Genomic DNA, 14,735 nt, shown 5'->3' with positions numbered 1-14,735 from the left:
CCGGTGAATGGAAACATTTGCTATTCACCCAGCTCTGGGCAGGATTTGTCTCACTGTGTGTCTGTACAGCACTCGGCACAATAGGGCCCTCATATTGCTTTGGGTCTTGGTGTACTACTGTATTACAAATAATAGTTAGATTCAGTACCATACTCTTTTAAATTCACTGGCTAATATAGCAGCTATTAGAAACTTGTGGAACTCCTTGCCTGAGGAGGTTGTGAAGGCTAGGATTATAACAGGGTTTAAAAGAGAACTGGATAAATTCATGGAGGTTAAGTCCATTAATGGCTATTAGCCAGGATGGGTAAGGAATGGTGTCCCTAGCCTCTATTTGTCAGAGGATGGTGATGGACGGCAGGAGAGAGTTCACTTGATCATTACCTGTTAGGTTCACTCGCTCTGGGGCACCTGGCATTAGCCACTGTCGGTAGACAGGATACTGGGCTGGATGGACCTTTGGTCTGACCCAGTATGGCCATTCTTATGTTCTTAAAGTCTATCCCACACTCTGCAATAAGCTGCCACTAATAATAAAAAAACAGTGACGATAGCCTATGAACCGTGACCGATGCTGTGCTGGAGCTTCTTGCCCAAGGAAGAAGGATCCCATTCACTGACCCATGCAGAGATCCCTTGTGCAATGTGGAAAAGACGTGTTGCAATCTCTGTGTGTGAATCTCACTTTTTAAATAAGTTGCATATGTGCATGGACTGTAATATGAATGGAGCTGCTTTCATATTAGCTCATGTGAGTCAATATGTAATCTAATAGGCTTTCAATATGCAAACCATATTCTGCTTCTGTGAGGTCTCATCCCACCCAGACAGTTCCACTGTTAGAGGATATGGAATTGGAATGCCTTTTGGCTTCTATTCATGGCCTCAAAAGACCATGGATACTTTCAGCTTTGCTGCACTCACATTTAATATCTGGATCTCAGACTTAACTGAATCACTCAGGGATTTATGGCACCCATGAGGGACCAGACATTGTGTTGGGTAATAGATTATGCTAATACATCTATGTTGGCTTTTATCTGCAACAGATTTAATATTGATTTGCTCTATTTTAATATTTAACAATGTGCTTCATTTAGGCAGTAATTCCACAAAGCACTTACATACAAATGCAAAGTACTCCACTTAGGAAGGAACAATCAGTTGCACACATACAAAATGGGAAATGACTGCCTAGAAAGGAGTACTGCGGAAAGGGGTCATAGTGGATCACAAGCGAAATATGAGTCAACAGTGTAACACTTGCAAAAAAACCTCAAACATCATTCTGGGATGTATTAGCAGAAGTGCTGTAAATAAGATGTGAGAAGTAATTCTTCCGCTCTACTCCGCGCTGATTAGGCCTCAACTGGAGTATTGTGTCCAGTTTTGGGTACCACATTTCAGGAAAGATGTCAACAAATTGGAGAAGAGCAACAATAATGATTAAAGGTCTAGACAACATGACCTATGAGGGAAGATTGAAAAAATTGGATTTGTTTAGTCTGGAGAAGAGAAGGCTGAGAGGGGACATGATAACAGTTTTCAAGTACATAAAAGGTTGTTACAAGGAAGAGAAAGAAAAATTGTTTTTCTTAACCTCTGAGGATAGGACAAGAAGCAATGGCTTAAATTGCAGCAAGGGAGGTTTAGGTTGGACATTAGGAAAAACTTCCTGTCAGGGTGGTTAAGCACTGGAATAAATTGCCTAGGGAGGTTGTGAAATCTCCATTATTGAAGGTTTTTAAGAGCAGGTTAGACAAACATCTGTCAGGGATGGTCTAGTACAGGGGTTCTCAAATTTCATTGCACCGTGACCCCCTTCTGACAACAAAAATTACTACAGGACCCCAGGAGGGGGGACCAAATCTTGAACCTCTTGAGCCCCACTGCCCAAGGTGTGGAGGCCAAAGCCTGAGCACCACCGCCCTGGGCGGGCGGGCGGGGGGGGGGGCAAAACTGAAGCCCAAGGGCTTCAGCCCCAGGCAGTGGGGCTCAGGCTTCAGCTTTGGCCCCAGAAAGTCTAAGCCAACCCTGGCAACCCCATTAAAACAGAGTCGTGACCCACTTTGAGGTCCTGACTCACAGTTTGATAGGGTGACCAGACAGCAAATGTGAAAAATTGGGACAGGGGGTGGGGGGGTAATAGGAGCCTATATAAGGAAAAGACCCAAAAATCGGGACTGTCCCTATAAAATCGGGACATCTGGTCACCATACAGTTTGAGAACCACTGATTTAGTACTTAGCTCTGCCTTGAGTGCAGGGGACTGGACTAGATGACCTCTCGAGGTCCCTTCCAGTCCTGTGATTCTAAGTACATGTTTAATTTAAAAAATTCTGTATTTAGCAAAGCACCTAAGCATGTTAAGCCTGTGCTTTGCTGAATCAGGGCCCCAGTAATTAGCACAAGCATAAAGTAAGTTAAAAATAGTCTTCATTCAACTAAAATCTCTTGCAATACATGTTGCTCAGGTATACTGGATGTAGGTTCTTTACCATATGTAGCAGCCACAAATAGGCTGAGTATGATGGGGGGGGGCAGGGGTGGAGTGAAGAGAGGGTTGAAAGAAATTCCACGTATGAGTCATGAGCTTATTTTGCTTAATTTTGAAGCGACATAGTATGTCTGAAATTTTGACTCAAATTTAATATGCTATTTATAACAGTTATTTCAATTTAAAGAAACTTAAAAAGCCCCCGACCCTCAAATAATAACTATGTAAGGCTTAGATATCTTTGTCATCAAATAAAACTACAACCCATCATCAGTAAAAGAGTTGAACAAGGATTTGGTGGAAGGAATGATATGAAAATCCTCAATCCTGCAAATATACACCCTCTGAAATCGAAAAGCAGAATAGAATATGCATCCCTCTGTCCCATTTGCTCTCAGATGTGCTGCAGTTTACAAGACGAGGCTCTTATGATGTCTATGAAGAAAGGAAAATTCTGTTGCACCTCGGCACATGAGAAGTGCAGTAGGATTCTTACCAGATTCTGTCCTTTTACAAATCTCACTGCGTGGAGCTGGCTTGCAGACGTCAGATGCACAGAATCAGCTTTCAATGAAGATCTCCCCCAGTATTTGGGATTAGATATCAGTATTTTTTTGTTAATTCAATTTTGCTTCATTCTGGCTTCTGAGCAAACAATGGGTTCTCTATATCATTGTCTGAAGCACATTCATGTTTGTGCTAAGGCACCCAGAGCCTCACCATGTAATCTGAAAGAATTTTTCACAATGGATTATCTCTGACAGTATTTAGCAAACATGTCACATACCACAATATGGGCCAGCAGTATGTGAGAGAGAGGCTGCCTCTTGCAGCCTCATAGTATAGGCATCAGAGTGTTGTGTACCTCGAGCTACAAGAGGCGTGACTTTGCCACAATATTTGTAGTTTTAACGTCAGATAATTAAGGTGCTTCACAGAATTAGATAGCCCAGCAATTTAATGGGAGGGAGGAAACGTAAGAGTACTGGATTGAGAGTCAGAACTCCTGGGCTCTTTTCCAAGTTCTACCACTGACTCACTGTGCGACCTTGTGCAAGTCACTTAACCTCTCTGTGTCTCAGCTTCACCTATTGTTCATAATGGCCATACTGGGTCAGACCAAAGGTCCATTTAGCCTAGTATCCTGTCTTCCAACAGTGGCCAATGCCAGGTGCTTCAGAGGGAATGAAAAGAACCTGTAATCATCAAGTGATCCATCCCCTGTCACCCATTCCCAGCTTCAGGCAAACAGAGGCTAGGGACACCATCCCTGCCCATCCTGGCTAATAGACATTGATGGACCTATCCTCCATGAACTTATCTAGTTCTTTTTTTGAACCCTGTTATAGTCTTGGCCTTCACAACATACTCTGGCAAAGAGTACCACAGGTTGACTGTGCATTGTGTGAAGAAATACTTCCTTTTGTTTGTTTTAAACCTGCTGCCTATTAGTTTCCTTTGGTGACCCCTAGTTCTTGTGTTATGAGGAATAAATAACACTTCCTTATTTACTTTCTCCACACCCATCGTGATTTTATAGACCTCTATCATATCCCCCCTTAATCATCTCTTTTCCAAGCTGAAAAGTCCCAGTCTTATTAATCTCTCCTCATATGGAAGCTGTTCCATAATCCTAATCATTTTTGTTGCTCATTTTTTTGTACCTTTTCCAATTCCAGTATATATTTTTTTGAGATGGAGTGAGCAGATCTGCACGCAGTATTCAAGATGTGGGTGTACCATGGATTTATATAGAGGCAATATGATATTTTCTGTCTTATTATCTATTCCTTTCTTAATGATTCGCAACATTCTGTTCGCTTTTTTGACTGCTGCTGCACATTGAGTGGATGTTTTCAGAGAACTATCCACAATGACTCCAAGATCTCTTTCTTGAGTGGTAACAGCTAATTTAGACCCCATCATTTTATACGTATAGTTGGGATTGTTTTCCAGTGTGCATTACTTTGCATTTATCAACACTGAATTTCATCTGCCATTTTGTAGCCCAGTCACCCAGTTGTCTGAGATCCCTTTGTAGCTCTTTGCAGTCTGCTTTGGACTTAACTATCTTGAGTCGTTTTGTATCATCTGCAAATTTTGCCACCTCGCTGTTTACCCCTTTTTTCAGATCATTTATGAATATGTTGAACAGCACTGGTCCCAGTACAGACCCCTCGGGGACACCACTATTTACCTCTCTCCATTCTGAAAACTGACCATTTATTCCTACCCTTTGTTTCCTAGCTTTTAACCAGTTACCAGTCCATGAGAGGACTTTCCCTCTTACCCCATGACAGTTTACTGTAAAATGGAAATAAAATGCATACCAATCTCATAGGGGTATTTTGAGGTTTTATTAGTTTGTGTTAGTAAAGCACTAGGAGATTGTCAGGCGAAAGATGATATAGACATTCAAAATATTATTATTATACCTGACTCTTACACATTCCAATATTGTGCTGTCTAGGCTGTAGTATTGTGTTGCATGTGTTATCCATATCAGTGACATGAGAGAGGCTTCCTTCATGCTTGGTTTTTGGCTGGGAAACATTATCTAGGCTATCCCATGTTACTGGTAGCTCATGGTATGGTGTAATACAGAGGTCACACCATAGCTCAAAAAACACTGTTACATGCAACCTGGCTTTTAGTTCCAGTGATATGCATGCTGCAAAGTACTGCAACCCCATCTTGCATTCCTGATAGCCAATTTCTGTGCCAGATGCTTGCTCACACCTGGTATAAAAATTAAAAAAAATCTGTCTCATTTGACTCATCCAGGAGTAAGAAGCTTTAAAAGATGGTCACAAATGAAAAGCCAGATTTTCAAAGGGACACTGAAACAAGTGTGCAAATGGGCAATTGTGCCAATAGTTAACAATTTTGCATGCACATGTGAGTGCAAAAAAAAAAAATCACACATGGATGTTCCAGCAAATATTGCTGGCGCATTTGAAAATTTGAGTATCGACATCATATTTCTCAGTTCTTGCAGAGAGGGGTTTCTTCAGGGATGGTGTCCCTAGCCTCTGTTTGAAAGAAGCTGGGAATGGGCGATGGGATGGATCACTTGACAATTACCTGTTCTGTTCATTCCCTCTGAAGCACCTGGCATTGGCCACAGTCAGAAGACCGGATACTGGGCTAGATGGACCTTTGGTCTGATCCAGTATGGCCGTTCTTATGTTTTCTTTTGATATGCTGTAGTGCTGGTTTGAAGGCAATGAGTATAAATTTCCTTTACACACATTACCGGGGACAGTATTTGTACAAGGTTATATTTGTCACAGGAAACCTCTCCGTTTCTTAGATATTTCCTCAGACTCTGTTCATTGCTTCAAGGACTCAAAATTCTCCCGGGAATGTCAAAAATTCAGTGTCCTCAAGGACCATGTTTTCCAGTTAGCTCTGATTTAGCAGATGAAGGTGAAAAACACAGGTAGCCCGACTACTCCTGAGTGATTGCACACATGTTGATGCTGAGGAGAGAGAGTTGTTGCAGCTAATACTGGCATGTAGGCCAGGATCAGAAATAAATAATGGATATTCTGGTTTGGGACAGTACAATATATTAGTGTGATTCCCCACCCCTCCACCCCCTAATGCTACTCCCTCTAAGATCTGGAGGATCACAGGGCATCACACTGCTGGTAGGTGCTGAGATTACTACTAGCCCTTGAAATATGTAAATGGCCAAATTAGGCTCTCTGGTACGTTTGGTGCAGTCAGAAGTCTTACTCCAGATTTGCGGCAGTGTAACAGAGCAGCATTTGTTCCAAAGAGAACCAGGTTTCTAGGGCAAGATTTTCAAAGGTACCAAGAGCAATTAGGCACTCAACTCCCTTTCAAAGTCAATGGGAGATGAGCACCTCGCCCCCGCTTATGCCTTTCAAAATCTCTCCTCTAATCTCCACAGGCAGATCTGTCCATATCACATGTGTTCTCAGCCTGGGACTCATGACTGCTTCCCTTCCATTACTGCTGAATGGCAACAGGGGGCTGGCTAGATCCCAGCTAGACAGGAGGGAACTCTCAGGGGATCCTGGTATAAAACTACTGTCCTATTATACGTGTTTAAGTGCATAAATTTTTAGAAGAACCATATTTGGTTCTGTGGGTGGAGACTTTGACAGATGGGATCCTGTTGTGGCTGTGGCTTCATTACACAGCTGTCAATGTGTCTATTCCTCTGGGTGATATGAATGAATAAATTCTTGTCATTTATTTTTCCGAACAAAGTAAATGGCTAATTTGTTTTTAAAGGGCTAAAATGAACTGAGGAAAATAGGTCGACCTGTGTGAGTTCATAATCAAATCTGCTTAGTTTATTAATATTATTTATTTGTATTATGATAGTGTTAGATGCCCTGGTCAGGACCTAATTGTGGTAGGTGTTGTATCAATTCAGAGTAAAGATGGTTTTTGCCCCAGAGTTTACACCCCAATAATTATTGTACTCACTAAATTAAGTTTTGACTTCATTTTGCTGCCACTGGTCTTTCAGTACAGCTGTGGGAGAGTGTACTGGATCCAACAGCGCCTTGTGCATCATTAAAGGATTGTAAACTAAGGAGACTGGGCCTTGTGTTCTGAATGCAGAATCTTTGGTGCTGGTGATGTGTGAGCTGCCAAGAACAGATCTGGACTCAGATCCCAGGCTGAATTTCCTGGCTGGTAGTTAAAAAGATGGTGTTTTTCTGTTTGCAAACGGACCACATTTGGGTGGAGTCCATGAGAGATATTGAATATGGACCAAACTGTCCCATTTCTGTGGAAACCACTTGTCAGTATAGAACTATACTTCAGACAAGACCTAAATTGTAATAACTTCACTAGGGATCCCACATGGGAGCTTTGAATGGGACTAGAGATAATATAATTGTATCTGTGTCTTGCCCTGAAACGGTTCTATTTTATCCCACGGAATAGACCAGAGGCAGATAGCTTTTCTGCCCCCTATGCAGCCCCCCGGTACTATCTTTGCCCCACCCTCCTGCACAGTTCAGTGTAGGCCCCAGCATGTTGGTTTGAACAGCTGGGATAAAGGCACACTGGACATTGATTTAGTTGTTTGCTGGTTTATTCATATTAAAATCTTGTTGTTTTACAAAGGACTTTCCAATTTTTTCCCAAAAGATAGTTTTTTCATGTGTTCTGGAGGTAAAATAACCTCCCAGCTGAGCCACTTTCATAGGTCACTGCTTTCAGAAATAAACATTCAGGACCTGCTCCTGCTCCCACTGAAATCCAGGACAAAACTCCCATTGATTCAAATGAGAGCAGGATCGAGCCCCTACCAGCAACTAGAAAGCTTAATAACAGTTCTGATGGTTGGAGGCAAGGTCTCGCTATTTCACCCCATAACAAGAGAACTGTTCATGGTTGAGGAACAATCAGAATATTTGTCTCTTTAGATGAATAGTTCTTTAAGATTGCATTGAAAGTCAATATTCCCATCTGCGGCTGTGAGGCTATCCAAAGCCTGCAATAAATCAGCATGCAGGAACGGAGAGCTCTGTCCTTGAAGAGATGCACGGTGACCTTGCTTATGCTTACTCCGGAGGAATAACCAGGAAAAACATAGAAACCCAAACAGAGAGCAGTGATGACGAAAGGCACTGCATGCCGTACGCAAACGTTACAGTATCAAAGGTATTATCTGAACCTCACCTTGTTAAATAAAATGCAGCTTTTCATGATAGCCTAACCAGATTGCTGTTGCTGTTTTTGCAGGGGGCTGAATGAAATCATTACATACTTGTTCGATAATAGTATACCCCGGTCACGTCTCCCTGCAAGTGCATTTCACTGGAATCACTGAGCAGAAGCAAAGAAGAGCTGATGACTATGTGCTGCCGAAGCAGGTTGCGGGAGCCCTGTATTTTCCACTGGCTGCAGTTTTCTGTTTTATTTGCAGCTTCTCCCATCTGGAATATCAAAGTGGGATTGAAGTAGATAATTGTTAGCAGCGGGTTTATGAGAGAGACTGCGGGGAACAGAATGCCTCTCACACAGCACAAACTGCTCTGTCTGAAAGAGCTGTGAATAGATGATTTTTAGATGTTACCCACATCTAATGCTCCTGGAAACTTTACAGTGGAAATGAGCCATTGCGCCCAGTTCTTTAGTTAACAACCAAAAGGGGCAAGAAGGGGGCAGCAGGGCTGAACAATGGGACACCTTGTCCTTGGATTTCTCACAGAAAAGCTAGCAAATGTTTCCCACCGCCTTTCAGTGAAAAGAGCGTGAACGCTACAATGAACTGAATTCTACACAACAGAGCTCAAGTAAGCTTTTTCCACAAGCATGGGATACAGTGACCCCTCGTCAAGCAGGGACTTGCTGGGGAACAGAACTTTGTTCTTCATCTTCATCTGCGCTTTTGCTGTGGTCACTTTGCTGCAGCAGATCCTGTATGGGAGAAACTATCTCAAGAGGTAAGAGGGTAGCAGAAAAAGTTCTATCTGATCAGACAGATTTGTGACAGAGATCCTGGTGCAAAGGGGAATCCAATCATGCACTAATAGCATGAACATCCTGGCAAGAGTGTGGGAGAATGTGACTGGCAGCTGTAGCATTTGTCAGGATTATTAAAGAAAAATGCTAGGTAAGATATTAATTGTATGTATTTTAAATCTCAGTTGGTGTAAATCACTAGTTCTGCTGACATCATTGGACCTATGCAGACTTATACTAGCTGAAGATCTGGCCCAATGTGCCAAATTTTGCCCTGATTTATACCCTGTGTACCCTGCCACATGGCTCTGTGTCATCCTGTGTATGTCAGGGCAAAACTGGCCAGAAAGAATGAAGTGAGATAACTGTAGAAGTTTAATGCTTTTGTAAAATAAATGCAAATGTATTTCCAGAAATTCACATGATTGTAGCAATATCAGAGGTCAGAATAACAAATGGCTCACTTTATTGTTCCATGACAGTATTTGTGTTAATTTGGGAGAAGGATGGTGTGTCTGAATCAGCGGTCTTGCCTAAAGATCACATCAGTCATCAGCCTGAAAATGGTGAATTTGATGTTTCCTGCTCAGGTCACAACAAAATACCAGCTGGGAACATCAAGTGTTTACCTGAGCCTTAAAGGATCTATTTAAAAAATATTGTGGATGGTTTGATTTATAAAGTGAAATATTTCTATTAAACCCTTTTAGGCACCTGGGCTTCAATAACACGGGACTGCTGTGGAAGTTTTTATGTTTTAATTTTAAGAGTAACGGGCAAAAAGAGATTTATGGTTTGATTCTCCCCTGCCTTGCATCTTCAGTAGTCATTTGTGTATGCAAAATGCATTTTAAATACTACCAAATGAGAAATTTCCTCTCACCATGGTAGCGTTTCACAACCACTATGCACTGACTTTACACAGATGCAAATGATAACAGAAGGGGCAGGGGCAGTGGAAAAATCAAGCCCTAAATGTGAGTGAATAACGTAGAAAAATAACCACATTAAAACAAACCCAGTTCTGGGGAGAAGATGCAGTTAAAATTCTTCTACTGGGCCAAACTCTGTCCTGATTTATATCCTGCGTTTCTCCGTTGACTTCAGTGGGGTTGCAGAGGATGCAAGAAAGGGCAAAAGTTGACTCCCAAGCTCTAACTTGCTAAGAAAAGCAGGTCCTGTTATTTTAGTCTGTCCTGCTCTGGTGGTTGCTATTACAAAAGCGGAAGCAAGGAGATGTCACAAGTTTTGTAAGTGTAGGTTAATACACACTTGTGTTAAGCTTAGCTGTGACTTTTAGTGGTTTGTGTCTTTGGTCAATCTAGGCTTGAATAAAGACTGGGAATAGCTGAGTCATTACACACATCGAATCTATTTCCCCATGTTAAGTATCCTTACACCTTCTTGTCAACTGTCTGAAATGGGTCATCTTGATTATCACTACAAAAGATTTTTTTCTCCTGCTGATAATTGCTCATCTTAATTAATTAGCCTCTCAGAGTTGGTATGGCTACTTCCACCTTTTCGTGTTCTCTGTATGTGTATATATATCTCCTTACTATATGCTTCATTCTATGCATCCGATGAAGTGGGCTGTAGCCCACGAAAGTTTATGCTCAAATAAATTTGTTAGTCTCTAAGGTGCCACAAGTACTCCTGTTCTTTTAGTCCCCCCAATGCCACTCAAGACACATTTTCTTCCAGTGTTTGGGAGAAAGTACTTAGGACACCATCCTGAGGTGGGGTGATGGCTCTTCTCCCAGTGAAGTCAATGGAGGTTGAAGGAACTCAGTACCTGGTGGGATCAGGCCTTTAGATATTAAAGAGGGGAGGGTAGTTGCTGTATGTAAAGTCACTATAATTTGTCACTTCCCCACTGTTCTCATTCTCTCGCGGTTCTGCAATGGGGTATGGTTGTGGTCTGGCAGTTCTTTACATCATTTGGGTAAATGCTCCACATTTTTAAAAACGTAAGTTTTTGGAAGCTGCCTTCTTCTATACTGAGCCAGCAGCGTGTAAATAAAATTACAGTTCTTCAATGGTTTGCTCACTGGGCCACTTGCTAATGAGAGTTGCACGTATCCTTCGATTGGTGTCTCATTATCGTCCTCCTGGACCGGGCCCTCCATTAAAATGTTACACAGGTTGCAAAGTTGGTCAGACCCCCCCTCAGATCCTTTATTTGTTGCACCTCCTGATAACGCTCTTGAGCTGCGGGGGGGGGGGGGGAGGGTAAGGACATCTTTATAGGGAGGAAGTGGGATATTTATAGTTGCAACACTGCCTGCCAAGCTGGAGCTTGAGGACACTGGCTGAACACGAGGCCAAGTTTCTCACTATGATTCACTATGCTTCTGGCTTTACTATTGCCTGTGCTAGGACTCGCTGTGTGCAGCACTAATAGGCCTCTTGTACTTTTCCCAACGCAGCAGAGAGAAATTCCCCAGAGTACTTCGGGAAACCTGGAAGTGACCCGAATTACTCTCAGAGTAAAGTTATGATGCTTTCAAGCATAAATAGAACATCGGACCAGATTGTCTCATCCTGGCAAGAAGCCCATGGGAATAGGAAGGGGCCTGCAAGGCAGGAAGGGTTTGTGGGGCTGAACCCACTGAAGTTACAGCTACCCTGCATGCTCCTTACTGCCGTGTGTAAAGTACGTACACCACACGCCCCCCCAGTAGGGTTACCAGGTGTCCGGTTTTCAACCGGAACACCCGGTCGAAAAGGGAATCTGGCAGCTTCGGCCAGCACCGCTGACCGGGCCATTAAAAGTCCGGTCGGCGGCGCAGTGGGGCTGGCAGGCTCCCTACCCAGCTCTGCGTGGCTCCCGGAAGCAGCTGGCATGTCCATCGGGTCCTAGGCAGAGGCACAGCCAGGGCTCCATGCGCTGCCTCCACCCTGAGCGCCGGTTCCGCAGCTCCCATTGGCTGGGAACCGTGGCCAATGGGATCTGCAGGGGCTTCACCTGTGGGCAGCGGCAATGCACAGAGCCGCCTGGCCGTGCCTCTGCCTCAGAACCAAGGGACATGCTGGCTGCTTCTGGGAGTTGCCTGAAGTCAGTGCAGTCCGGAGCCCGCACCCCGAGCCCCGTCCTGTGCTCCAACCCCCTGCCCCAGCCCAAAGCCCCCTCCCACACCAAGAACCCCTCATTTCTGGCCCCATCTCAGAGCCCACACCCCCAGCCAGAGCCCTCACCCCCTCCCGCACCCTAAACCCCTGCCCCAGCCCAGTGAAAATGAGCAAGTGAGAGTGGCGGAGAGTGAGCAACAGAGGGAGGGGGGATGGAGTGAGCAGGGGTGGGGCCTCGGAAGGGGAGGGGCAGGGGCGGAGCAGTGAGGTGGGGGGTGGGGCAAGGGTATTCGGTTTTGTGCGATTAGAAAGTTGGCAACTCTACCCCTAGCATGGGTGTAAATAGCAGTGTAGATTGTGGCACTGCTTAGGCGAATAGAAACAGGCCAGAACCTTTGGGCATGTACCCTACACAGCTCTCTATGTGCCCAAGTGGTGCCTCCCCCATCTAATGTCCTGCTGCCTCCCTGCTGCTAGAGCCTTTCCCCGCTGCAGAGAAAGACTTGGGCAGCAGGGAGCTGCCGGAGCTTTTCCCTGCTGGTTACCCCCTGGCAGAGCCTTTCACGGCCGTGCGTAGCTATACACCACAGTGCGGATGCAGCCTGCTTTTCACTGCGGTGTGTAGCTACACATACCCTACATGCAGTCACCAGTGAGCCTGCAGTGTAGACATACCCCGAGATCCTCTAAAGCAGGGGTGGCCAACCTGTGGCTCCAGAGCCACATGCGGCTCTTCAGAAGTTAATATGCGGCTCCTTGTATAGGCACCAACTCTGGGGCTGGAGCTACAGGCACCAACTTTCCAATGTGCCAGGGGGTGCTCACTGCTCAGCCCCGTGGATGCTGCCAAGGAGCATAGCCAGGCTCCCAAAGCCCCTTCCCTGTGGAGCAGCCGTGGATGAACTTAGTGAGGAGAGAAACCACATAACACAGGAGGAACTCCGTGACAGGTCACCTCCGCTCACTGAGATGCAAGGGATGATCCTGTCTTACGCCAGGAACCCTCCCTTCTCTCCTCCCCCTTCTGCAGATGCTGAAATTCTAGCAACGTAAACAGGAGAGGGGCAGGGGGAGGAAAACAGGTGCATGGATTAAAATCAAGCGGCCAGACCTGGCAGTCCTTACTTGGGCTGAACTCCCGCTGCACACGGTGGAAGTTTTTGCCCGAACAGGAACTGCGGGTTTTGGCTGAGGGACTGTGACAGGAAGGAATAGAACTCTGGGAGACTGTCAAGAAGAAGAAGAACGGCATGTGACGTGAGCTTTTAGGCCTGCTCCATTCATATCTATGGAAATAACAAATGGTAATAAAGCGTAATTAGGCTTCTTTAATACTGATCTCCGGGGTAATTATTTTTATTGCAGGGTTTATGTGATATGATTAAAAATGTCCTTTCCATTGATCTGCTGAAGTAGGTTAAATCCTGGGGATTCTTATATATATATATCCAGAACCACAGCGTGCTCTAGTGTGTGCTGTTGTTTCAACATTGGGCATCTGTATTTTTTTTTTATATTTTGAGTCAGATTCTCAGCTGAGATCTGGCCCCTTTGTGGGGTCCAGGTGGCACAGAGAGGTTGGATTCTGCTCAACAAGTGGACAGAAGAACGTTCTCCTGGTCTGTGGGAGCTCCCCACTCATGTAAAGATGTAAAAGTGGCTTCTGCACCAACTGCTGCCATCCCTCAGCCCATGGCATAGGGGGCATGTCAGGGGAAGGAGGGGACCTATCAGATACTAGGAAAATGTACCCGTCTTATGCTCTGCTACATTTATCTTCTACTGGCATAGAATCCATTAGATGCCAGCCCTCTACTGCCCTGACTCCCTCACAGAGTGGGGCTCAAATGCAGGAGAGAATTTGGCCCTCTGAATTACATGCAGGTAACCAGAATAATGTTTAAAGTTTATTAAAGAACTTAAGTGAAGTTTTCCACTGAGGCTCTCACTAGAAACACATATAACAACTCTCAAACAACCATATGGTGAGCAAGAAACAGTAAATCTTTGCATTCAGAGTGTATGCACTAAAGTATTTAAAGGCTTTCTGCATTTTAAGTTAGCATAAAATCTCACCTACATGTATATACTGGCACCTAGTACTTAAAAAACAAAAAAATCACACTCTTAAAATGAAAGATTACACCAACATTGGCACGTCCCTAGCATCTTGCATCCAAGGACTGCAACGCAGACATCAGTTACCTACTCCTCACAACACCCACACGAGGGAGTTATCAGCATCTATGCAGGCTGGGAAAGTGAATGAATTGACTTGCCTGAGGTCACTGAATGTGTCAGATCTCCTGACTCTCAGTTCTGTGCTCTGTCCACTAGAGAACTTTCCCACCCAGATGGGAAATATTTTCTTGGTGAAATGAAATACCCCTAGCTAAGGTCCTACATCACTGACTCGTGACAAATTACCTATCGGAATGTGAAACAAAGTTTCGCTGTTGGTCTGGGTTTTCTTAGGAGCAGAAGGACATTGGAGATTGCAGAAGGAGACAACAAAGCCTCAAACCCTGGTCAGTTTCTCACTTTATGTTAAGCAGTTCTGTCCCACAGTATATTGTTTAAGGACAAGTCTACCCTAAAAAGTTAGGTTGACCCAGCTGTGTCACTGAGGGGAGTGAAAAATCCACACACCCTGAGTTCAGTAGCTAAGTCAACCTAACCCTGGGTGTAGACAGAGATAGGTTGATGG

General features: G+C 44.3%; 1 protein-coding gene across 3 annotated transcripts in view; it reads left to right on the top strand.

Annotated features, from left to right (window-relative positions):
- Positions 1 to 8,806: 8,806 nt before the first annotated feature.
- The window catches only part of ST8SIA5 (ST8 alpha-N-acetyl-neuraminide alpha-2,8-sialyltransferase 5), a 67,464-nt gene continuing 61,535 nt past the window's right edge, over positions 8,807 to 14,735 (top strand). For all 3 annotated transcript variants that reach the window (XM_024195323.1, XM_024195322.1, XM_024195320.1), the window contains exon 1: positions 8,807 to 8,937. In XM_024195323.1, coding sequence (XP_024051091.1) covers positions 8,807 to 8,937 — 131 coding nt within the window. The remainder of the gene's footprint in view (positions 8,938 to 14,735) is intronic.

The sequence above is a fragment of the Terrapene carolina genome, unplaced genomic scaffold, assembly GCF_002925995.2.
Source record: "Terrapene carolina triunguis isolate 2854851 unplaced genomic scaffold, T_m_triunguis-2.0 Scaffold69, whole genome shotgun sequence".
NCBI lineage: Eukaryota > Metazoa > Chordata > Testudines > Emydidae > Terrapene > Terrapene triunguis.
The sequence above is the reverse complement of the archived record's forward strand: the minus strand, read 5'-3'. Positions and strand labels throughout refer to the sequence as shown.